At 41.1% G+C, this 26,813-nt stretch overlaps 1 protein-coding gene and 1 long non-coding RNA gene across 3 annotated transcripts in view; one reads left to right on the top strand and one right to left on the bottom strand.

Moving 5' to 3' along the window:
• hnf4a (hepatocyte nuclear factor 4, alpha) overlaps positions 1-24,692 on the bottom strand; it is a 41,631-nt gene extending 16,939 nt beyond the window's left edge. Inside the window, exon 1 of the mRNA XM_054745730.2 lies at positions 24,555-24,692. Within this exon, the coding sequence (XP_054601705.1) occupies positions 24,555-24,603 (49 nt within the window). The 5' untranslated portion in view covers positions 24,604-24,692. The remainder of the gene's footprint in view (positions 1-24,554) is intronic.
• The window catches only part of LOC107390364 (uncharacterized), a 33,525-nt gene that overhangs the window by 3,166 nt on the left and 3,546 nt on the right, over positions 1-26,813 (top strand). Inside the window, exons 2-4 of one of the 2 annotated variants that reach the window (XR_011516651.1) lie at positions 23,674-24,542; positions 24,666-24,727; positions 26,760-26,805. This is a non-coding gene — a long non-coding RNA (uncharacterized lncRNA). Of the gene's footprint in view, positions 1-359; positions 9,941-23,673; positions 24,543-24,665; positions 24,728-26,759; positions 26,806-26,813 lie in introns of those variants that run through there. The other variant, XR_001573523.3, reaches the window with a different exon arrangement.

Genomic DNA, 26,813 nt, shown 5'->3' on the forward strand with positions numbered 1-26,813 from the left:
ACAGAGAAGGAATGCTCAGACAGATAAGAGGAAAACCACTCCAGAGCAGTTTCTGATAGGCCTACCCAGTCTGTCAATCATTCTTGTGAACAATTCACACAAGGCCATTGTCTTACTTGCTCGTTGCTGGGTAGTTTTCACTTCATGCACATGAGCAAAGCGAAGGTTAGGCTCCCCACAGACGCCTCTGTCGCCAGTTTTCTCCTCAACAGGTAAGCTAAAGTTTAGCATGCTATTTGGAGAAATTCATTTGAGATAACTGTTAGAAGAAGTGCTGCAAGCCGGCAGCTATTTGTTTCAGTGCACCCAAAGGTCAAGTTTTCACCAAAATGACCAGAAATTAACTTTTTAATTTGCAGACACAAACAACCCATCTGTCTGGCCTCCAAACAAGAAAGCACCGCACGAGACCTCATTACTGAACAAGGAAGCCATATTATCTTTGCTCAAGGTCTCACGCAGACGACGAAACTTTTGCACTCTCTCTGAATAAAGTCCATCTTCTCTGAATCGTAAATGACTTTTTATAACGTGATCATTGCATAAGTGTCCAATAATCACCTCTTGTTAAATCCTAAAGTGTTTGAATAATGTGTGCATTAATCAACGGTGTGTTAAATTGAATATTTTTCTTCCAGTGAACCATTTCAGATCTTAAACTATACCAGATCGAAATTTGTTGATTTAACAAGTTAATCTATCAGTATACTCATACACATTATAATAAAAAGTATTATTAATGTTTTACATTTTTGCTTCACATAACTGATATAACATTTGCACTTCACACTAAGAGTTAACTTCTCTGAGTATCTGAGTGAAGGCGTGATTTCTGAGGTATTTTGGTAATGCCTTTTAAACGTGTCGGATTCTGAATTTACAGAATTTATGGTTAATGGTAAATGGTAAATGGCCTGTATTTGATATAGCGCCTTCTAGAGTCCTGGAACCCCCCCAAGGCACTTTACAACACAATCAGTCATTCACCCATTCACACACACATTCACACACTGGTGATGATGAACTACGATGTAGCCACAGCTGCCCTGAGGCGCACTAACAGAGGCGAGGCTGCCGAGCACTGGCGCCACCGGTCCCTCCGACCACCACCAGCAGGCAAGGTGGGTTAAGTGTCTTGCCCAAGGACACAACGACAGCGACAGTCTGAGCGGGGCTCGAACCTGCAACCTACCGATTACGGGGTGAGCACTTAACTCCTGTGCCACCGTCGCCCCAATTTATAAACAAAGTTGATAAAAACAGGAATTACTTCCTGATCTAGTAAGTTCTCCTGCTGCGTCCTGGTTTGGCCGACCAGCGAGCAAGTATTTGGAACCATCCTATCTTTTGACCTCGGTGTCAAAGCCTCTATGCACCGCTTGCGAGTCATTTCAGACACAACGGCTCTTTTGAGAGCCACCGAACAGCCTCAGACGCAAAATAAGCACTCCAGCTTCCTGCCATCACCTGGAGGCATCTCAGACTAGACGGGTCGTATCGGAGCTATCTACGAGTTCTGTTGCGTGACGTCCACTCTACCAGCTGCGTCCATCTTGACCTCTTGACGCCCTGGATCGCCCGGGGACCGCCACACAAGGGTGCGTAGACTCGGCACAAATTGCGTCGGATGGTTTTATAAACAAGTCTCTGGCTTATCAAACCATACAGCCAAACTGATTTTACCACCCAGACTCCAGAATCTCTCTCAGATACTTAAGAAAGGTTTTGCTAAAACACCCAGCTCACATTCCATCATTCCATTCATCATCTGTGATTTGTACAACCATCATTTCATTCATACTTTGTCATGTACAATCATTTAGCTTAGGAAAATAGAATAAAAATTATTTTTATAAACTACATTCTTGACTCTGTCTGAATTAATATGAAGTGTGTGTGTTCCCTGAATAAGTCAAAGAACCTAAAGGGATATTCATTTAAATATTCAAAGACCAATCAGATTGATATTTCATATTTATAAGGGACATCACAGCTTATTGATCATTTAATAAATAAGTAGCCGATCCTTAACGCTACACTGTAAACAGAGCGTGCACGAGGATAACTGGGGGCTCTCTCCCAGGGCTGTTCTTTCCTGAAATTCAGAAACATTCTCCGCCATATTTTTTACAACAGAAACCGCTAAAACAAGTTATATTTTCTAAGAAAAACAAATTTATAACAGTTATTTCTAAATATATCAATATTCTTCTAAACAAACCAGTATTGCTTTTATCTCTGCAATAAGCAATCATCTTTACATATAGCTTGATTCCCGGTGTTGTTTTTATTTCTTTAGGGCTCTTACTTTGGGTTTCACGACATTTCCACCAGTAGATACAGAAACAGAACAAAGAACATAATGACCCCGCCTGTTCATGACTTCTACGCCCGCCTTCCTTTGGCCTGGGCAGTATAACAGCCCAGACAAGGCTGAGGAGCAGCTTCTTTCCTGAGGTGATGAGGCTTTTTGTTCACCACAGTATGGTTGTTGATCGGGGTTTTATTTGTTTTATATTCCCTGATGTCTCTGACGCGCTGAATGATAATAAATAACTAACTATAGAATTGTATGTAAATAACTGTGTTCATAAAATACTGATAATCTTTTAGAGAACAGCTTTTCAACTTCAGAACTAATCTCTGTTTATCCAAACTGAGATGTTCAAACAAGAAACATTTCTACAGGACGCCACATGAGAAGATGTGTGGTGGTGTTTACAGCCAGCAGTTTTAGTCAGACACTGCCCTCTCCTGGTCAAATGGGTGTCTGCAGCCCTGCTGCAGGAAACGGTGTCCTGGTCAACAGCTGTACTGTGTTGCATTCAAAGGGTAATAAAGTGTTTGAACTGATGTGGAAGCAAGCACACACACACACACACACACAAACACACACACACACACACACACACACACACACACACAAACACACACACACACACACACACACACACACACTTACTTGTATTTATATGTTTGTGTGGAACTCCATAGGCTTCCATTCATTTTAGTGACTAAACTAAACTAAACTGAACTGAACTAAATGTTCATTCACACCATAAATCTATAACCAAGTTTTAGGGTGCAAGTATGGACAGCAAAATGTCCCCACTATGCGGAAATGTGTAGGTTAAAATAAAAAATCTGCCCACTTTAACAAAGACAAGTACACATGTATACACACACACACACACACACACACACACACACAGATTTCTTGTATTTCTCTTCTTTCAGATCAATTTACAGATTTCAAAAGACGAAACATGAACAATGATTATTTATCAGAAAGCTGAGCTCGTTTCCAATGACCGGATTACTGCCAGGCCTTTAGTTACATCTTTGATGCTTTTATTAACAATCACGCTGGACTTATCATTCAGCTCACTGAAACAAAAACAACCTATTAAACTAAACAATTTGACAAACAAAAGCAACAGGAAGGAAATTCAATTTGAAGATGATTAAGAATGAAACTATGATTGATTTTTAAAGGTTGAATATGGAACAATTAAATAAAATGCTTTTTTTTAATATCTCCAAGTGGCATTTAGAGGTGTGCAGAATAAAGGTACAGTATTTCCTTTAAAGAGGGGGGAATTTGCTCCCAGCACACTCTATAAAGCTGGTAATACAACTCTTTTGCTGTTTTTTTAGCCATTTAGAGGAGGATATTCAGCCTCATTACCATAAAGAAGCCTTAATTAAACTTTAATGTGTCATTTTTGTCATTTGGGGATTATTATTATTATTAGGGAGGAGAAGAATGAGGTGCATGGGAGGAAGGAAGTGGATTTATTCAGTTCTTGTGAGGACACAGAAAGTTCCCGGCTATCCACTTTGAACAGAATCATGTGGTCGCAGCTGTGTAACACCTTGGATTCCTTGTAACAGCCAATGCTGTAGTCTTTGGACTTATCTTCTTCTTGTTACATTCTCTTTTGCTGAGCGAAGTCTCTTTAAACTGAGGGTCATCAGTGGCACAAGAACGCTTGAGTGACAACCCCTTTGGATTACCATGACCTTGATGACTGAGAAACTTCAGCAGCACTCTGGTTTCCAACATTTGGACAGAAAAGGAAGATGGGGAGTTGCTGCCCTCCTATGTCTGAAAGCGAGTACTACACTTTTTTGTTTTTGCCATTTTGAAGAGAATATTTTAGCCTCCTTATTTTAATGACGCCTTAAATAAAGGAGTAGAAGGAGAAAAAAGCTGAATTTGTTAAGTTAAAAGAGTTACTCAGTAGAAACACTTCCTCTAGTTCTTCCAAACAATATGTTTTATTGCCTTGAAAGACCAGCCAATGTACGCCCTCCTCAGTAAATAAAAACAGAACAACACTCTGGGGTCCTACAGCCTTCCAACCATAGACATGGGCCCAATCCCAATACCCGCACTGCGCCCTATGGTCTTCTGTGAAGTGCACTTGGAGGAAGTGCGCAGTAAGGCTTCAAGTGCGTAGTACAAAAGTATGCAAATAATTGCCGAATTGGGACAGAGAGCATTGTGTCATCGACCGCAACGCATGCCGGGATTCTGTTCGCTGCGATGCTTTTTTAAAAAACCTTTATTAACAACGTTCAAACAAACAACCAAACAATTATTTGAAAAATTCTACATTCATTGCTGCTTTGTCTAAAAGTTTCATCGCGTCAACTAATCGTCCTAAAATTAACTAATTTCATTAGAACATACATATTTTCAGAAAAGGAACTTGAGCCTTTTCTCCTGCAGCAATGACTTGTGGGTAATACCCTTGCCTGAGGTCCGCATCGCTGCGGACTTGGGTGAAGTGCAGATTAAGGAAGCAATGGGGCGTGGTCAACTTCCGCACTTGAGAATCGGGACACCCTACGCACTCGTACCCCTGGCTGTGAAGGCGCAATTGAAGGGCGCAAGGGTGCAAGTGTGAGTATTGAGATTGGGCCAATGTAACAGTGTCAGTGTCACCGCCGTTTTGGATTGGTTTCTCACTCTCCAAACCTAACTGTAGTCAACGCAGAGAGAGAAACTATGCCCATTCTTTTGTGCAGCCTATGATTGCAACAACTGGCACACTACTGAAAACAGATCACATGGGATTACTATTAACGTTTCAAACCTACGTGTTGGGATTTTATATTTTTATTTAATTATATTTAGATTGTAATTATGTGCCATATTATGTGTCTGACTGTGAAAAAAGCATAAAAAAATGTGTTGGGTAAACACCTTCCTCAGTAGAAATATATGCATTGGGGGCAAATGGGGACCCATCCAAGATGGCTGCTCCACCAGCTCCAATAGGCAGCGCTAGTTCACACTGCATAAGATGTCTTTGACTCCAACACATTGGCCCAATCCCAATACTCGTACTGCGCTCTACAGTCTGCTGTGAACTGCACTTGGAGGAAGTGCGCAGTAAGGTTCAAAAGTACACATGTATGCTGAATTGGAACATTGTGTCATCGACCACAAATGCCGGTTGCTGTTTGTGCTACTTTTTAAAAAACCTTTATTAACAACTTTGAAATAAACAAATATTTGACTATATTTGCATTCATTGCTGTTCACAATTAAATCTTTGATACAGTCAGAGCATGAATACATATCATTAGTCATCCAAACATTACAGTTTTTTAACAAGCTCTCACCAACACATCAGATACTTCTAAACTCGTAACACAGATTCATTCCTACAAAACACAACTGGCCAAATGGAAAATTTTCGTCTCAAAAACACATTTTGATAAACATAAACTAACTCTTCATTTCAAAATAGAACATATCTTTCTCTGCACACACTACCTTTACCCAAACACTGGACATCTGACTCAAAGTGAAATTATTCGGTCAAAAAGTAGAACTTGTTTTCACTTCACAAGATACATTCAGTCAATCAAAGTACACCAGATTTCAAAATACTGGCGATTGTTGACATTACAAAAACCGCATAGAGTTTTATGTTTCGGTTTTAGAGGTAAAACGTGCAATCCACCATTTTTATGTCACACGGGCAAAGTCGGTGTTTATTGTGTTTTTCCTTCCAGTGTGGTGTATTTTTAGTGTGCGTTCTTTTTACTTAGTTTTAGAGCATGGGATGCTTTTATTTAGGAGAACCCAGGAAACTGGGAGGATATGTGATTTTATTTTGACAAGCTTGGACAGATGACATCCGGACCGGGGCAATTATCTGCACCGGTGGCAGATTAGGAGTGTCTTCGGCGGAGACGGCGGCAGAAAGCGGAGAGCCGCCGGGTGAAAGGACACCGATTGTCTGTGACGAGGCTTCATGGAGGTGTGGGCAGGGTATTCCTCCGCCCTGACGTGTGAGTAGCGGCCTGTGACAAGGTGTGACCCGTGGTGTGCGATCGAGCAGTGACTGCCGTTAAAATTCACTGACAGGTGGACCCGCGACGGAGGAGGACGACGGCGTGGCGCGGTGGCGCGGCTGAGCCAGTGACTGATCTGCAGGAGGAAGCAGGCGATTGAGAGAAATGGGGGTGTGGCAGACAAGCATCCTGAAGGAGGAGGAACTGGCCCCGCAGCGTCCAGATAAGGCTGCAGACTCTCACCGGGCCCAGTTCCGGCAACCGTTCTAGTGACTGGCCTAAGGTTTTTTTAGTGATGTTTTAATTAGTACTTTGAATAAACCCTGGTGCTGTGGTTAACGGCTGATTCCTTTGATCTCTGGCGGTTGCTCTCAACTTTACCTGGTGTAACCCTTGGTTGGGATTTGGTATCCTGTAGATATATAGTATAGCCCACCTACCCGGTAGGAAGGTGCCACATTTACACTACATTTCTTGGTTGTGAACTGTATGATGTGCACATTTGAAAGCATTCCAGTAAAAAGCTAATCCTGTTTTTCCTTTACTGTTTATTTCAGGAGGTACAGCAGAAATGATGTTTACAGTATGACAGAACAGAAAAGGGTCTACAGTATTGCTTGTAGTGAACTAAATATCAATGAAACAAACAAGAGCATTCTGAACAAAAAAACAGCACAAAGCCCAGATAAAAGGAGGCAACTACAAAACGCACTAGTAAATGACTGTAGCTAATCTCTGCGATCTTCAGGGTTAGGCCACGTGTTTTCATCAACATTGCGTCTCATATCATCCAAAGCAATGCACCTGGGATAAAACCGCTTGCTATGTCGTATCCAGTGGCGTGTCCAGATCTTTTAAAATGGGGTGGCCCAGATGAGGCACAGCTTTGTGCATGGGTGGCACCAATGGTTATGCTTTTTTTTTTTTTTTTTGTTTTACCTCCAAGCCTTTTGTGGACAATGAAAATCCTATTTAAAAGTAAATTAGTGTGGTGGCACCTGGGGTGGCCAATCGGATTCCAAGGGTGGCATGTGCTACCCCAGGCCACTCCCTGGACACGCCCCTGGTCGTATCCACCCTTGGCAGTCATCAACCATGATGTCCCTGCGGCCAGCATCCATAGCTTCCCAGGAGGGACATGTGGTCATGTGGCTGATGGTCATAAACCTTCCACCTCCATGCAGAAAATAACTCCTCTATGGGATTGAGAAAAGTAAATACACTATATCTGGACATATTGCATTATTTGCAACAACCATTTCCACAATGGCAAGCTCTTCCCTCAGAGGGTGGAAGACGTTGCATTCTTTAGAGGCAAAAATGCATTACTGTATGGTCTTATTTATACTTCAAGTGACTCATACTCTTCCTCATCCAGGCATCGCAGTGTTTGTTTTTTCTGTTTCCGTTTCCAAATACTTGACACCTCAAAGTCCTCCTTTTATTTTAGTGTCAATGTAACAGAAAAAGAACACCTTCCACTGAGTCTAAGCCTGAATGTAATCCGCTGTGGTAGGCCCAGTTTACCCAACATACATCAGCTGTGTGTAAATTACTCCGTTGTTTGTTTATTATCAACTGAGGTACAGTGATCCCTCGCTACTTCGCGGTTCGTTTATCGCAGATTCACGACTTCGCGGATTTTTTCTTTGGAGCCTTATTCAAGGGAAATTCGCCGATTGGCGTTATTTTATACCGATTCGCGGTATTTTTCTATGCGAAATATCAAGAAATTCCTGTTTTTTTTTCATCAATTTCATCATAAAATGCACTTTTTGTAATAAAACTATAAAAAAACAAGTAAAATTTTTTTTCTTGAGTTTTACCCACAAAAAGAGAATGTGATCATACGATAATTCAATATAGTACTGTACTGTAAATATGGTGTCCCTACTTCGCGGATTTTCACCTATAGCAGCCAGGTCTGGAACGCATCTACTGCGATAAACGAGGGATCACTGTATATTGTTCTTGAACTCATCATTGCAGTAGCAGAGGTTTTTTTTATACTGCATCTAAGGTCAGGACTATTATTTTTGCTATTGTGGGATGTTGTGTGTTTTCATTCGCAAATACCACAAAAACAATCCATAGTTTTGTTGGGAGGAATAGCTTCTCTGTTGAGACAATGTAAACATTATGGAAATCTGTTGACTGACTGCATATTGAGTGAAAACGACGTGAAATGTGTGAATTGTATGGCCACAAAACGCCGATGTTCTACTTGTATTTAGAGTTTTGAAAATGTGACAACTGGTTGGACAAATGCTTGTTAGCGACTGAAAAGACCGTAACCTCTTTCGTTAGAAAATCCATATTTTTCAGAAAAGGCACTTGAGCCATTGCTCCGCCTTCTTCTCACAACTCTCCTGCAGTAATGTATTGTGCTGCTGCCTCTTGGCCAGATCATCACTGTAAATTAAAATGAGTTGTCAATCGACTCATCTGGTTAAATAAAGGTTAAATACATGAATAAGTAAGACGTCCAGACCAAATGGTTTACTACTGTGAGGTTGTCTGTGTGTTTTAGTAGTGATCACCAAGCTTTACTGCAAGGTTTTTGTGTGAATCCTATGCTGAGATAATGCAGAGCTCCACATGAATCTGGAACAACAAAACCCAGAGTCCTCTGAGGATAAATAAAACCAATGCTGCCATCGTGTGGGCGCACAGCATCAGTTCACACCCAGTCTGGTGACCAGTACATGATTATAGTACTCTGCTACACTTGCTAAAAAACATTAAAGTTATCAATATTGGCTCAGCCGAAGTTGCCACGTATCCATCTGACCGAATTCGTTGCAAAAGTGCACTCTGAAACCAGCTTTCCAGAACAATCCTGCCAATCCCTTAACCACACAAGGCCTCCTCCTGCTTTACACCTTCACACACTCTGTGGGTTCCAGCAGAACAGTTAGACTAGTCTCAGCGTACTTTACCTTTACATGGATTGTTGAAATGCAGCATCCCATTCTGACCGTACATCCCTGTGAAGTCCTGACAGCGAGTCGGCCCATGAGCCTGGTGGGCTCTCTCAGGCCTAGCCAGGCTGAGGCACGCAGGGAGGCGAGGCAGTGCTGCTGAAGGTGGATGGTTCTGTTTCCTGTGGCCACTGGGCTGACTGTAAGGGCACACAGCACACAGGGATAATCCCCTAATGCCTGTCACAATGAGATTTGATTGGAGACTTGAACACCCAGATTAATAGTGAAAGCAGTTCCAACTCTCCTAACACGCTGCTAATTGGGTTCTCTGCTGCTGAAAAACAGCAGACGCAAATATTTCCTGTAGGTTTAGCGAATGATGTTTAAGATCAGGAACTGTTTGTCTGATCTGATCACCAATCAACTCTGGTCTAATGAACTGTCTGTGATCCATTAAAGTGTGGTTCAAATATGCAGGAAACAAAGATAACCACTTACCTGTAGTTTAATCAACATTTACAGTACAGGCCAAAAGTCTGGACACACCTTCTCATTCAATATGTTTTCTTTATTTTCATGATTCTCACTGAAGGCATCAAAACTATGAATGAACACATGTGGAGTTGTGTACTTAACCAAAAAAGGTGAAATAACCGAAAACATGTTTTATTTTCTATTTTCTTCAAAATAAAAAATAAGCCACCCTTTGCTATGATTACTGCTTTGCACACTCTTGGCGTTCTCTCGATGAGCTTCAGGAGGTAGTCCTGTTGGAAAGCCATTTGAGGTGACTACCTCTTGAAGCTCATCGAGAGAATGCCAAGGTGCTAACCCCAACCCCAGTTTGAAGAGTTTAGTTCTAACTGGATTGACAAGCTAACAGCTAGTGTAAGTGAAGACGGCAGGATAAAGCTGTCATCTTTAACTCATTCACTGCCAATGACGACTAAAGTTGTCATTTGCATTTTTTTACTGTTTGAGCATCGGAACGAGCCCCTGCGCTGAGAGAACAAACATCTCAGCCCTGAAGCCGATCTTCATCCGCATACGTCACAGATCACATGATCAGGAAGCAACACATCCATGTGTTTGGAGATCGTTTTGGGCCGTTCCTGTAAAAAAAGTGAGGCGCGAACCGGAAAAGCATCTGCCGATCACAATTCAACAACGGATTATGAAAGAACGGATAACGCTCGAAACACGCGGCTTCTTCCTGATGTAAGAGGTGAGTCTCCTCTTTGTTTTGGTTGTTTTGGCATCGACATCATGCTAGCGCGCACCGTTCTGTGACTCTTAAAAAAAACAGTAAAAACGGTGAGAAACGCTGGCAGCGAAGGCTGTTAGTGATCAGGAAACGGCTGGCAGTGAATGAGTTAAACATCCCTAATCTAAAAAAAGCAAATGTTCAAACAGTTGACTGCATTAAGTTTCACATAACTGGATTATTCTTGCAGAGATGTCATGGTATTCACACAGGGAGAGGATAGAATTGCTGCTAACGCTGATATTTGTTTTTGCAAAATAAACTTGAAAAGCTGTATAAATGTCTGTACAATAACAATTAACAAAGTTGTTATGAAATCGTTAAATACGGATCTCATGGAACGCATTTTCAAGGATTTCTCTTCTGTCTAGGGTCCACAATGACTAGCCGTTTGCTCGTCAATCCAGTCAGGCTGTGTGAAAAGGTTAAAGACCAAGTTCACTGAGAAACTGATTAATACTTTTGAAATATGATCATCATTCTGTGTTTCACATGCAGGCTGAATGTTAAAACGCTCTTCTCCCCCCACCGGTAGACAGAAGATGGGGTAACGCTTAGAAAAGAAGAAGAAGAAAATATCATTTCTATAACGCCTCTTAAGATAAAAATCACGAGGCGCTTCACAAAAACAAAAAATGTAAAAATATAAAAAAATTATTTAGAAAATGGTTAAAAATATATTTTAAATGAGCAAAAAATAGACAATTGTGATTAAAAAAATGTTAAGAAAGAGAGAGAGTGAATAGGAAAGAGGGAAATCAGTGGATCCTGAGGAAGGTGGAATAGGTAGGGAGAGCAGAACAAGGAGAGGGTGATGAAGGTCATACAAAAGCCTGAACAAGTGAGTCTTCAGCTGCTTTTTAAAGGAGACCACTGAGTCCACTGATCTCAGGCTCAGGGGGAGAGAGGTCCAGAGTCTGGGGGCCACAGCAGCAAATGATCTGTCACCTTTGGTCTTTAGCCTGGTGCTGCACAACCAGTAGGCTTTGATCACTGGACCTCAGGAACCTGCTGGGGGTGTAGGGACTAAAGCCGGGCGTACACTGTGCGACTTTTTCACTTTTTTGAGCCGATTTTCCACTCGTGCGAGAATCCACGAGATCGGGGCGAGTTTTGCACCGAGCGTCGTGTAGTGTACAGGGGGTCACAAGAGGCGATTAACACCACGTGACCAGCTACCGATCAGCAGTCGTGAGGTCGCACGGACTTCTGGCGTGTTTAATATTTCGCTCGTCCCTCCTGAGGGTATCGCACTGTTGAAGCAGCGCTGCGAGCAGCTGCGACCAAAATGTATCAGAACCGCTCACGGCGCATGCGCAATCCTGCATCAACACCGCTCGCCCGCTATTTCTACACATTTTTTTACTCACAAATATTGTCAAGAAAGCGTGTTTGTCGTGTTCATGCCAAATTAAACTGATCACAAAACACAGATTTACTTTCTTTATTTCGTTTTCCTCATCCAACCCCCATAAATCCCTGTGTGTCCTCCTGCAGCACTCCCGAAGGACAACAGGCAAAACAAGACAAAAAAGTCTGACGTGTTGAGTAAAAGCTGCTATTTTTAGCATATTTTTAGGGCCGACGTGTTGCTACCAGACGTACAGTGTGAGCAGTCAGGTCGCATCCGAGAACTGGGTCGTGCAGTGTGAGCGCATGACTCGTGAGATCTGCCCTGCGAGGAAGTCGTACAGTTTGAGCTGAAGCTGAACGCTGCGAGTGAAAAAGTCGCACAGTGTACGCCCGGCTTAAGAAGATCGTCAATGTAAGATGGTGCTTGTCCATGTAAGGCCCAGAACCAGGATCTTGAAATGAACCCTGAAGTTGACTGGCAGCCAGTGAAGCTGGAGGAGAAGCGGGGTGATGTGGGTGTGTTTGGAGGACTTGGTCAGAAGCTGAGCACAGGCGTTCTGAACCACCTGTAGACGGTTCAGGGAGGTTCTGCTCAGACACGTGAAAAGAGAGTTACAGTATTCTAAGCGTGAGGAGATGAAGGTGTGGAGAACCTAAGCGGGACAGCCATTCAACGGCATGTCACATTGTCAATTTAGCATTGTTGGACTCAACCATTTCGGCTGTGTGTGTATGGGGGGGGGGGGGGGGGGCATCTCTTTGTTGTTTGAGGGCGGGGGAGGTGATTGCTTTTTCTGCACGAGACATTGGAGGTGTGACGTGAGAGTGTGTGAGCACTCAAATGCGTGTCTCACACTCAGTGTGTGACGGTTGGCAGCTTTCTGTCCAGGAGGCAGCAGGGCACACCTCAGCTCATCAAAGCTAACCGTTAGCATTAGCGACTCCACAACATGGCAGAACTCCTTCAGGTGTGTGTTATTTGAGGAGATGTCACGAAGCGTGTGTTAGAGTTGCATTGCTGTCAGCTAATCAGAGACGAGATCCAAAAATCAGGAAATAAGACTAAAACCTGCTGTGTTCTGCTTTTCTCTCCTCTGGCTCACTTCTAGCTCCTGAAGCAGTAACGCCAGAGTTCCCCCCCTCCAGAAATCCAGACATTATACCAGACTTGTTGAAAAGACTTGTGGAAAAAACAAGTGAACTTGGTCTTTAATGGTTTGGCATATTCTCACACAGTACACACTCAAAATATTTGAACCATCTTCAAAATGAAATTTCAATCCAAACTGAAAAGTGTTTTTGTCTAAAACTATTAACAACAACCATTGTAGCCATTGTAGAGAACTGTCTGAATAGCCTCGGTTTAGAGAAATGGAAACATGTGAGTCTTGGTGATTATCTGAAAAGTTTAGTAGCTAATTAAATTAAAGTCATTACGTTTTCCTATTTGTAAATAGTGTCATGTTCTGTGTCCCTTTGTTCCCCAGCCCCTCCAGTTCCCACTCCAGGTTCTCCTTTTGTTGTTTCTAGCGCCCTCATGTGTCTTGTCTGCGTCTCCTCAAGTGTCTTGTCTGCATCTCCTCATGTGTCTCCTGGTGTTCCCATTTTGCGCTCTAGGTTTCCCCCCTCAGACTTCCCTCTCCCGGGTCCTGTGCTCTCTTGGCCCCCTCTAAGCCACGCCCCTGTAGTTTCTTTCTGTAGTGTTTTCCTTTAGTCAGTTTCCCTTAGAATATTAGTTATGGTTCATGCCTTCTGGTCTTTTGTTTTTTCTCTTAGGTCATTTTCCTTTGTTACAGCCTTTCATTATTTAGTGTGTGTTTTTCCCACCAGTGTTTTCTTCCTCCTCCCTGAGTTAGTAATTGTGTTCACCTGGTCCCTCTCCCCACACACCTGCAATTCATCTCCCTCTCATCTTCCCAGTCTACTTAAGCCCTGTCTTGTCACTCTGTGTTTGTTGGTTCATTGTCGTTGTCAGTGCTGTTTTTGGCCATCTCAAGTGTTCTCCTGAGCTTGCTCATAAAAGAGCTTCTGTTTTGCCTTTTGCCAGCGTTTGCTTTGGATTTATGCCCAGCCTCCTAAATAAAAAAATTTTTACTTCATATCCACTTCAGCCTCGTGTCATCCTGGGTTACTGCATTTTGGGTCCAAACCATCCTCTCAACCTGACAAACTGAGATTAGTTCTGACCAGACAGAGGAGCTAAAGGCTAGTTGGAATGAGGCCAATTATGAGTGTTTCTGCTGTCTTTACACAAATCTAATCTCAGATTATAACGGTCCATGCAGCTCCCCTCTAGCGCTCAGATTACAGCTCCTGTCACACTCCTGGGAGGAATTCATCACACTTCTGCCAAACTCACCTTGAAAGGTGAAATTCTGTAACAATGACTCTGTAAATGATTAACAAACCTCTAAATGTTTTTGTTAAGAAACTCTGTATTATTTGTTGATCTCTGTGTTTGTCCATTTTCACCCATTAACCCATTCGCTGCCAGCGTTTGTCACCATATTTACTGTTTTTTTAAGTGTCACAGAACGTTGCGTGCTAGGATGATGTCGACGTCAAAACAACCAAAACAAAGAGGAGACTCACCTCTTACATCAGGAAGAATCCGCGCGTTTCGAGCGTTATCCGTTCTTTCATAATCCGTTGTTGAATTGTGATCGGCAGAAGCTTTTCCGGTTCGCGCCTCTCTTTTTTTACAACAGCGGCCCAAAACGATCACCTAACACATGGATTTTCTGCTTCCTGATCACGTGACATGTGACGTATGTGAATGAAGATCGGCTTTAGAGCTGAGATGTTTGTTCTCACGGTGCGGGGGCTTGTTCCGACGCCCACACGGTAAAAACATGCAAATGACGACTTTAGTCGTCACTGGTAGTGAATGAGTTAATGATCTCCGTTTATTCAAACTGAGGCCATTCTCATAGCTATCTAAAACAGATAAGAAATTAACGGATCATAACTTTGCCACGGAAACACACTTCAGGAGATCTGCCGTCACTTTCAGAGAAGAAAAAGTCGGAAAAACACTTTAAACGTGTCACAAAATGTGTTGTTTTAAATAATATGATTTATTTTAGACATGTCTCAACTCTCTGCTGCAGGAACATCAAAGTAGGTTATAGTGATTTTAAATATGTGTTCAGTTTTTTTGTCTTATTTTATTTTAAATGCACCTTATGTTTACATTATCTCAGATATTGGATGTTCTTCACATTTTAATGACATTGCAATTTGTTCACCTTGTCATGTGTTTTGTTTTTAGATTTAGAGAGATTTATACATTTGTTTCCCTATAGCATATAATCTATTAGATAAAAAGTTATTTTGTTTTTAGTATAATAAATAATAACAATGGCCAAAAAGTACAAGAGTTAGACTTTAAAACTGATGAGCTGTCTTCTGGGGCAGCTTTTTTGGACTCTAGCAATAGTTGGTACCAAAATAATAAACTAAACATGGTTGAAGCCACAAATCCTAATATTAACATTCTACCATCATTACTTATTTATGATGCAACATATTTCCAAAGAGAAATGAGAGAAATTCAAGATAAAAATACTGCTGTGTTTCCATGGCAACTCCACCTGCACTACAAGATCAACCAGATGATTTTATTTATATTCAGAAAACTGCTCATAACACTGCTTGCATGCTGCTGCATCCTTAATTCAGCATGCATTGAAAACATCACCAACTTTATGTTGTTCTTGGTCTCTTCCATAGTAAATCTCAGCCGCCTGGTGTTTGATGGGTAGAAGGGGTGTCCAAAAAGTGGTCCGTGGTCATTTGTGGTCCTCCGTGTAATTTTGCGTGGCTCGACTGTATATTTATGAATGATATAATTTCTGGTCACAGGCAGCTGAAGCAGAGGGATGCATTTTAAAATAAGATTTTTACTCATTAGAGGTCTGACAAAAAAACACAGAGCACTAAAAAAAAACTTGTCACTTTTTCCGAATCCAAGGCTTTGAGACAGACTGAACTTTCCATCTAATTTAATTGTGTATTTTAGTCTGACCTTTCTTAGCTGACTTTCAGTTACAAATGCAAACAGACATGTGCTGCTGGCCTGTTCAGCGGCTGTTGTTGTGTTTACCCTCCCTCAGCTAACAGCCGAGCTGCTGGGAGTCTGTCCAGGCTGCAGCCGTTAACGCCACTGCGTGTATTCCCTAAGCCGCTCTGAAAAGATAAGGGCTTTCGCTTTGTCTCACATAAGGCAGGAATCGGTCATCTGTGCTAAATCGTATATAACGGATTCTACTGTTTTAGATAAACTTGGGATTCCTGTTTTTCCTCGTTTTCTCCAGACTGGCAGTGAGAGAAAAATAAACCAAAAGTTGTAAAGTCTTGTGTGAATTTTCTCTGAACTTTGCATTTTATTTGAAACTAACAGGTCCCAACTCCTTCAGACAGAGAGGTAAAACCTGATCTGGATCAAAAAGGAGCTTAAACCTGCCTAAGAATGTATTTGTAACATAAACGTTCCGGGTTGGGGGGATTTGTTGAGCGTGCGGTATACTGTAAACCAATCCTGTCCAAAAATGTTGTTATTGTGCTGCAAACCAGAGCAACTCAGATCAAGCCCAAGCATATTTCTGGATCCGTTTCTAAGCTGTAAGATTCACTGCTCCATTACAACAAACCTTCGGGCTGCAGATTATAATACGCTCTCAGATTTAACAGCTTCAGCTAGACACATTTGTCTCCTCGTGATGATAAAACAGAAGTGAGACTGTCTAAATAAACCAAAAGCTTTATGGTTTTAAACTAAACATTTAGCTAACATGCAAATTCAGACCAAAATAAAAACTAACTGTAGAGATCTCCTGTCTAAGGTAGCAAGATGGACCTGTAACACCGTTTAGCATTTTCTCACCACAAACTGATGACCATGGCACATGTAATGTCTGCAGGAGGCAGGTGCGCGTGTCGAGTTGCTAAAAGCACAATATTAAAATCAGAGTGGCTCTCGGTTCAACCTCTAAACAAAGATCAACCACATGTTTCCAACTGAGTTAATTAACAGGCGACACGAGTAGAAAAAGCTGGGATGTTTGTCTCAAAAGCGGGAGTTTCCTAATTCCTAAGTCTATTTCTGTGGAACTGTTTTTCCCCCAGAAAAAAAGGACGAGCGTGTAAAAAATACAAAGTAAACATCAGGGAGTCCATCCTATACTGAGTGATACAGCCTCTGTCACATCACTGTTAACTATGAATGCAGCTTTTGTTGTCAAAACTCACACACACCACACCACATCTACGTATTCCTATGGTGCATTTAAAAACAGCATGGGAGCTGACCAAAGCGCCTCCCAAACAACAACATAAAACAGCATCATAAAATACAGATTAAATAATCCAAATGAGCAGATTAAAAAGGGCTGTCAAAAAACAGAAAAAAAAGTAAAAACTAATAAATAAAAAAGACTCGCAATCTAAACACAAATCTTAGAAATGTGAATGTCTTCAACAGTGACGTGAAGACACCGATGGATGCTGACTGTCGAATAGTGATTGGCAATGCCTTCCAGAGAGTGGGTGGGGGCTACATACGCGAAAGCTCGCTCCCCCCTCGCCACAGTGGGGGTGCAAAGTGGCAGGCGGGTCAGCTGACTGTAGCGAGCGCACAGGCACATAGGGCGTGAGTTCGTCTGACAAATATGAAGCTGCAGACCAATGGTGTATGGAAGGTGCTCAGAGAATATATTCTAACAAGGCCTTCGAGGGTGAAGTGGACTCAATGATCTATAATGGTAGGATATTACTTAAATAAAACACGACTGCTCTGTAGGCAGGAATATCTGTTGTACTGTGTGCGGGGTGGATGAGGACGAACTACTTACCGATTCTGACTATTGGGAGGACACTTATTTACTTCATGGTAAACAACTTCAAAATGTTTACAACTCTTTGCACCACAAAATGAAGGATTTTGGAAGCGATATAGATTTTGATGGTAATTTTAACAAAGAGTCATGGAATGATTGTAAATACTATAGAGATGAGGAGTTTAAAGAGATAAATATGGTGGGAGCCTTCTCTGTCATCCATCTCGTTTGTAGAAGTTTGCATAAAAACTATGATAAGGTTAAAGAGTATTTGAGTCAGTTACCAAAATTTTCTGTTATTGCTGTCTCAGAGACGTGGTTGGACAATGAAAAGGGTTCCTATGTGGAAATCAAGGGGTACGAATTATTTACTTTAAATAGGAACAAGAAAAAGGGCGGTGGGGTTGCACTGTATGTGGATATAAACCTGAGGTGTAAGTCATCTGACAAAAATACAATTATTATTGATGGGGTTGTGGAGTGCATCAGTGTTGAAATTGCTATTGAAGGAACTAAACCCATCATTGTTAGTTGTTTGTATAGAACACCTGGATCCTGTCTAAATACTTTTAATTGGGAAGTCGGTAGCTTGTCTGTAAATTTAAACAAGGTCCATATTGTGTGTGGTGACCTTAACATTGACCTTCTCAACCCTCATGATAACTTACAAATATCTAATTTTATTACAACAATGTACAGTAACAACCTTCTCCCACTTATCCTTAAACCTACTCGAATAACAACTACAACTGCCACTTTGATCAACAATATATTCACTAATGAGATATCCAGACAAATTACAGCGGGATTACTATGATATTAGTGACCATCTACCGGTAATTAGTGTTTTTCATCAAATAGTACATTATGCTCAAAATCCTGAAACGATTACACAGAAACTGGTTCGACATGGAACACCTGAAGCCCTGGCTGCATACAAGGCAGATCTTTCTGCTCAGACGCGGGATGAAGTTTTTTGTACTGAGGACCCCAACCTAGCATATGATGCCTTCTTATCCAAAGTAACCAAACTCTGTGATAAACACTGCCCATTGAAGCCATATATTACTGGAAATAAAATTAAAATATGGCATAGTTGAGGCTTGTAAGAAGAAAAATCATCTTTACAAAATATATTTAAAACAAAGAACTAAAAGTGCTGAAGAAAGATTTAAGATATATCAAAATAAATTAATAAATATAATATGCGTGAATAAAAATAATATTATCATAAATTATTAGAACAACACCTGAATAACACACGAGGAATGTGGAAAACATTAAATGGTATAGTTAGGAATGGAAAAAAGTTAATGCTCTCCCAAGCTATTCCATCAAAGAATATCATGAAATAACTGATATCAAGGAAATTGCTAATGCTTTCAATTGTTATTTTGTTGAGGTTGGACCATTATTAGCTGGTGCTATTAAAGCACCTATAAGTAAAAATGAAAAGAATATTACTGAGTCCATGTATAATTGTAACCCCGGTTCGCTATTTTTAAGGGGTGTAGAAGACATTGAAATAATAAATATTGTTAATAAATTTGAAAACAAAAGTTCAACTGATTGCTGTAATTTAGATATGAGGTTAGTAAAGGAAATTGTCAATCACATTGTCACACCCCTTACAATCTGTCATTCTGTACTGGTGTTTTCCAAGTAAAATTAAAATATCAAAAGTAATCCCTATTTATGAAAATGGAAGTAAACACTTATTCATAAATTATAGACCTATTTCACTTCTCTCACAATTTTCTAAAATTTTAGAAAAATTGTTTGTCACTAGACTTGATGATTTTGTAAAAAAAATTCTACTTGTTGAATGAACAACAGTTTGGTTTCCGATCAAACAGATCCACTCTGATGGCAATAATGGCCTTTGTTGAAGATATTACAACTGCAGTGGAAGAAAATAAATATACCTTGGGTGTCTTCAATGACCTAAGTAAGGCCTTTGACGTTATAGATCATACACTTCTTCTTCAAAAACTACAAAGGTATGGTATTCATGGCACAGCTTATGCTTGGGTGGCAAGCTACCTTAGTAAAAGAGACCAGTATGTGCATATCAATAATGTTGATTCAAGAAAGGAGTTCATTACTCATGGAGTCCCACAAGGGTCTATTTTGGGACCTAAATTATTCATAATGTATGTTAATGATGTGTGTGCAGTTCTAGATAAAGTAAACTGTTTGTTGTATGCAGATGACACCAGCCTTTATTGTTCTGGTGATGACCTAAACAAGCTTGTTGATTTAGTTGAAAAAGAACTGGCAGTGTTAAAAGGATGGTTTGACAGGAATAAACTTTCTATGAATGTGACCAAAACAAAGTACATTATATTTGGAAACAGGAAAATTAATGATGAAATTATTATAAAAATAAATGGTATTGAAATTGAACAAGTACACACATATAATTTTTTAGGAATTTCTATAGATGGAAAACTGGGTTGGAAGCCTCATATAGATGCTATAAAAATAAAAATATTTAAAAAATTTAGGACTTATGAGTAAAATGAGATTTGTTTTAGATATTAAATCCCTTCAGATACTCTATAACTCATTTATTTTACCATATCTGAGCTATGGTGTTGAAATACGGGGAAATAATTACAGAGCAAATATTTATCCTATATGTTTACTTCAAAAAAAGGTAGTTTGAATTATTTCCCATGCAAACTATTATGCACCAACAAATCCTATCTTTATCCATTTAAAAATTCTACAATTTTACGATATTATTGAACTGCATACACTGGTTGTAGTATATCAGGCATATCAGGCTCATGTTCCACCTTATCTCCAAAGGATGTTTGAACTAAGGGAAGGAGGATATAGTCTAAGAGGAACTGGGATTTAAAAAAAAAATATTAGAACCAATTAAAAATAAAGATGTATCTCAGTAAGAGGAGTGAGTTTATGGAATAGCGAGGATAGATTAAAAAGTCATGCTCGTTGAAAATATTCAAAAACAGTTTTAAAAATAACGTCTTACGTAATTACCAAGAACACCAAAATTAGTTTCGTCACACGTTTATACCTCTTGATTGATTTTGTTGAAATTAGGATGATGCATGTAATAACTGTGTTGTTTACATGTTTATTTACTTTTGATGTTCATGACACTGTTGATTTTTGTAATGAATTAGGCTTAAATAAGTTTAACTTCAGCCTTTTCGTTCATAAATTATATCTAAAGAAACTGTTTAATTTATAAGAGGAAGTTGTACTTGTGATAATTATTATTATGTTCTTTATTAGATAATTATTTTCCTTTTCATGTATTTTATATGTATTGTAATGACGGAAAAATAAATACAAATACAAATGCTTTATATACAAAAGCAGGATATTTTACCCTAAAGGCCGCAAGTTTCCAAAGGCGAAGCGCCAAAATTGGGGTCACATGGCTGCGTCCGTTTGTGTTTGTTAAGAATCTTGCAGCTGCGCTCTGCACAATCTGTAACCGGTTCAGGGCTGAAGCAGGAGTGCCGACTAGGAGTGAGTTTGCATAGTCAAGGCGAGAGGTGAGACAGAATACGCCTTTACTGCGCGTGAGTCAGCTTGTCCTATTTACTTTCACACTTCATGACGAAACATGCACACTGACCTCATGCGTTCATTCAAAATCAATTACAAGACGAGTTGTTTTTGAGCCAGTGAACAGGAAGTAAAACTACAGAGGAATCCTGTGTTGTAACTATAAAGGAGTTTGATCAAGCAGCAACATCTGGTAGACGTTAGAAACTCAACAACTGCTTTTCTGCAGCTTCAGGCATTACCACGACCACCAAGCATCAGATTCAACAGGTGAGAGTTAAACGCTACATGGTCAAACTCTGACTGCAGGGTCACGTCCTCTTAGCAGAACACAAAAACATCCCAAGCCACCTGGTGAAATGGATGCACAAAATGATTATTATGAATAAAGTTGTTGGGGTGATTTTTCACACTATTTAAGAGTTTTTAGCTGCTTGATGATGGTCTTCAAGCCATCACCTATTGGAGATGGTCTTCTAGGTACGTCAGTAAAAGATAATAACAACCCAAACTAGGTACTGAGTTCAAAATGACACTAATGAAGACCTGGAGCAGACCAGTAGAACATGTTCCCCTGTCATCCTGTAAAGGTCACATTTTGCTGTTGTGTGTTTCCCCAGCCTAAACAACGTTTAACCATGATGTCGTCTGGATATGACAACCTCTTCCTTGCCATTTCATCCCGTTTTCCCCCTAAACCCACCATCCTTTGGACAGTATAAAGCCACCTGCCAGTTTCTGCCACCTCCTGTTGACCTTTTGTCTATTATTGCTCTTTACCGAACAGCACCAAGACATCAACAAGACCGCTTTTCAAGCTTGTTTTGCATTCTCATCTGCCGTCTCATTACCCAATATCCCTACATGTTGTATCCATACAAAAGTGACCACTAGCCCCATTGTGATTGGTAAAGTTTTAACTTAATGTCCGGTCTGCTGTCTGAATGATCGTTTTTCACAAAATACAATAAAGAACTGGAGTCAGAACAAACCAAATTCCTTAATGGATGTACTTTCTCACACCAAAGCCAAGAGTATCCCCATCATCCCCCCTTGAAAGTCCATCCATGGATGGATGGATGGATGGATGGATGGATGGATGGATGGATGGATGGGGTAACTTTAGGCCTAGTCCACACGTAGCCGTTTGTTTAAAAAATGAATATCCGCCCCTCCAAAAACTTGCATCCACACCACCTAATTTTAAAACTAAACTCTGTCCACACGTACCCGGATAAATACGTTGTTAAGGACATGCCAGACCTGTAGGCGGCAGTACTTCCCCCGTTCTTAACCTCGTCCTTCGTCTGTGGTCTTCCGCAAGGAGAAGTAATTCCGCTTGCAAAAACAAACAAGCAGAAAGCGCTTGGACAATTGATGGATCGGGTAGTGACAGAGCGCAGCTCTGAGGGCTTCCATGATGCCGGCTAGTGTAAACACAGGTCGCACACGTGATGTCAGCGTTTTTTGTCGCGGAAAGTGACGTTGCGGACCTTAAAACTCCGGTTTTGTCTGTCCACACGCAGACACCCAAAACGGAGAAAACGCAGATCTTCACTTTGGCCGGAGTTTTTAAAAAGATCCGTTTTCGTGTGAAAAAACTCTGTTTTCATGTGGATGACAGGCCAGAACGTAGAAAAATATCTACGTTTTGGCAGATCCCCGGCTACGTGTGGACAGGGCCTTAGATATTTTTCTACGTTTTGGCCTGTCATCTACACGAAAACGGAGTTTTTTCACACGAAAATGGATCTTTTTAAAAACTCCGGCCAAAGTGAAGATCTGCGTTTTCTCCGTTTTGGGTGTCTGCGTGTGGACAGACAAAACCGGAGTTTTAAGGTCCGCAACGTCACTTTCCGCGACAAAAAAATGCTGACATCACGTGTGTGACCTGTGTTTACACTAGCCGACAGCATGGATGCCCTCAGAGCTGCGCTTGCTTTATCAATTGTCCAAGCGCTTTTTGCTTGTTTGTTTTTGCAAGCGGAATTACTTCTCCTTGTGGAAGACCACGGACGAAGGACGAGGTTAAGAACGGGGGAAGTACTGCCACCTACAGGTCTGGCATGTCCTTAACAACGTATTTATCCGGGTACGTGTGGACAGAGTTTTTTTTAAACGAGGTGGTGTGGATGCAAGTTTCTGGAGGGGCGGATATTCAATTTTTTTTAAACGGCTACGTGTGAACTAAGCCTTAGTACATGACAACTGAAAGTACATAAAAAGTGATCTACTGACTCCAGTGTCTTTTTGTCCTTAAAGGTAAAGCCTGGTACTTGTTCCTGAAAGTGTGTGTGTGTGTGTGTGTGTGTGTGTGTGTGTGTGTGTGTGTGTGTGTGTGTGTGTGTGTGTGTGTGTGTGTGTGTGTGTGTGTGTTATTTCTATCAATAATAACGATTATTATAATCAAAAAGATTTCTCTGATTTCCTCTTCCAGGTCTGAGTGTGATCCTCATTAGCTGCATCATTTATCAACCAGCCTTTTAAGCAGCAGCTACATCCCGGGCTTTTAGACCAGACCTGGAGACTGTCCACTCAGACGCCGGCACTAATTTGTTTATGATAAACTAAATAAACAGGGATGAACTTACTGATAGAAGCAGTTTCCTGGACAGAAAGCATCTGCTCAGAAACACGCCATCTGTTTGTGGAGCTTTTGTTCTTTTTTAGAAACAGCTTTATCAACATGGATTTGCATCTCCACACCCCACTGCAACATGCAAATCATTAGATAAATGACCACGGAGGTGAAAGTGACCCCCCACCAACTGAATGCTGTTATCGTCAGAGGCAGTGACGTAAAAACGTTTTCAGTGAAACATTGTTCATTCCAGACATCGCAAAGAGAAAGTCTGCTCTCTGAAGAAGAAAGGCAGAGCGAGTGGTCACCAGCAAACCACAGTGTTTTTGTTTGTGTGAAGATTCATAAAAGTTTCATCCCGTCTTTTTGCTGATCCACTGTTGTGAGGATTGTTTTCACGTCTCGCCACAACAACACACTCAGATCCTTCACTAACCCTCTCAGACTCATTATCCTGTTTACTGACATCCCATCACTTCTGGTCCGTCGTCATGTTCCCCTCTGATGTAATGATCTTTTTAACAACCCCCGTATCTCCATCACACCTCCTTGATTACAGCTGTGTCAAAAAGCCACACACATATGGCGATGGTCAGTTCTGATCAGCTGTGCTTCGGGGTGAAATGGCTGCAGCACAAACCGAAAGAGGAGAAGAAGAAAACGCTTCAACTCCTGGCTTCTTTTCTCTTTTTCTCTCATCATCGAGCCAAGCAGATTCAAACAAAGTAAGTACTCACCGAACGGGGGCTCCATGCTCGAACTGACTTGTGTGTTTACGTTCACCATGTCGCCGTTCACTTCTCCTGGAGCACAAGATTAAAAATCCACTTTTTCCTTCCTTCCTTCAGGTGTAAAACGTGGGAGTTTGGCGCGGCGTGCTGTAGTGTGAGAAGGGAGTTGCTGGTGCAAGGTAAGGCCGGTGTTGCCGCTGTTATCTTATTGATTTTCCTAATCTGGGCAAATGTGGGTGGGGAAGTTAAACAGTAACCAAGCTCATATGGACACCAATCTATATAGCAGCTGTAACTATGGCAACATGCTGATAGAAACTCAAATAGACATTAAGTTACAATGGGTTTTTCCCTCTCTCATCACTTAATCACATTTTCTTCAGAAACAGGCAAAGATGGAGATAGAAAACAGTTAGGGAGCAAAGGTGAGAGGGCGGGGCGGACGCGGGAGAGGAGTGGAGGATGTCCTGAGGGTGGCAGCAGAAAAGCTGAATGTGGTGACGGACATCACAGACTTTGTTTTGACTGATCAGAGGAAAATGCTGCTACATATAGGTCCTAATCATCTATGTGGTCGATCAGAATTACATATTTTGCTTGACTGAGTAACTTTCATTCCTTTGTGTCTTGGCCAGGGCCGTAGCAACGAGCCAGGCAGGCAAGGCAATTGCCTAGGGCAGGGGTGCCCAATCCTGGTCCTGGAGGGCCAGTAACCAGCAGGTTGTGTGGTTTTTCTGCTCCAACACACTCGATTGTGTAGTGAAATCACCTGTGCAGCAGCTCATCAAGCTCTGCAAAATCAGCTGCTGATTGGAATCAGGTGTGTTGAAGCAGGTTTAAAACTAAAACCTGCCAGATACCGGCCCTCCAGAACCAGGATTCAGCACCCCAGGCCTGGGGCCCGAGCTGGATGGGGCCCCAGACAACTACTGTTTAACAAATAAACACAGTAACAGTGTGAGCTCAGCGCGCTGGCCCTTTAACCCTTCATTTTACATTCAATTCAATTTTATTTTATTTATAAAGCGCCAAATCACGACAAGAGTCGTCTCAAGGCACTTCACATAATAAACATTCCAGTCCAGGTCAGTTCATTAAGCCAATCAGAAATAATGTTTCCTGTATAAGGAACCCAGCAAATTGCATCAAGTCACTGACTAGTGTCAGTGACTTGATGCAATCCTCATACTAAGCAACATCAAGACAATAACAGAGAAGTGATATTTGAACACGATAAGTAAAAGAGCACACGTTTGTATTTAGATTTTAACTTGGAGATTTAACTTTGAAAACTTGGATTTGATTGTAACTTCCTGTCATGTGGAAGAGAAACAAGCATTTTCATACATAATTTTCCTGGTGATGATGATTGGATGGGTTCTGGAGGTTGTTTCCTGTTTGTGACTCGGCGAGCCTAGCTGACTCTCCTTTTTAAACCATAAAAGCTGCATTAGTGAGTTGTTTTATGGCAGAGAACATCTCAGACGGGTAAATTGTGGGACGTGATTAGATGGGATGCGGGCCAGAAAGTTTCCTGAAACAGCAGTGAACAAACACCCGTATTGGGTCACTTGTATAGAAGCTTGGCCTCCTCCCTGATTTACAGCTTAATTAATGGTCCGAGAGACAAACAGAGCCAGGAATAAAACACATTTCACCGTGGGAATCACTCAGGAGATGCTCACATTGACACCATCAGTGCTGTTACTGGGCACATTTTGCACAGATGTATAATAAAAGTTCTGAAAAATAAAAACTTAGAAATAAACTTTCACTAGTGCAAAGAATTAAACAAAAACAAAAACAGGAGCATCGAATGAGCAAATTTTTATCAAGTTTGTTCAGCAGTCCGTGAAACTGTTTTTTCCATAACCGTTACCTTGGTAACAGCTGTATAAGCGGCTCTTCTGGTTTTTGTTTGGTGAACATCATAGCTGGATGAACAGACACGGCGTAGCTTCACAGCCTGGTTTTTACCTCACGTTGTTCTCTGAAAAATCTGAAAGTTTTAAAACTGAAATGTGTTTTTTTTTTGTTGTTGTTTTTATTTGTTCTGGAACAACTCGTTTACCCATTTGTTTTTTGTCTCTCTGTGCCTTTCAGCTTTCTGCCCAGCTTGTATTCTTTTACATTGGTTCTGGTCGTTCAGCCTGCAGATGAGCTAAAATATTTCTGACCATTTAAAAACGTAATGATTGTTTCATTCTCCAGAGCTGAAGGTGTCACTCGAGTGAGGTGTCATCGTACATCACCTGCTGTAAGTTT

The sequence above is a fragment of the Nothobranchius furzeri genome, chromosome 15, assembly GCF_043380555.1.
Source record: "Nothobranchius furzeri strain GRZ-AD chromosome 15, NfurGRZ-RIMD1, whole genome shotgun sequence".
Taxonomy (NCBI): Eukaryota; Metazoa; Chordata; class Actinopteri; order Cyprinodontiformes; family Nothobranchiidae; genus Nothobranchius; species Nothobranchius furzeri.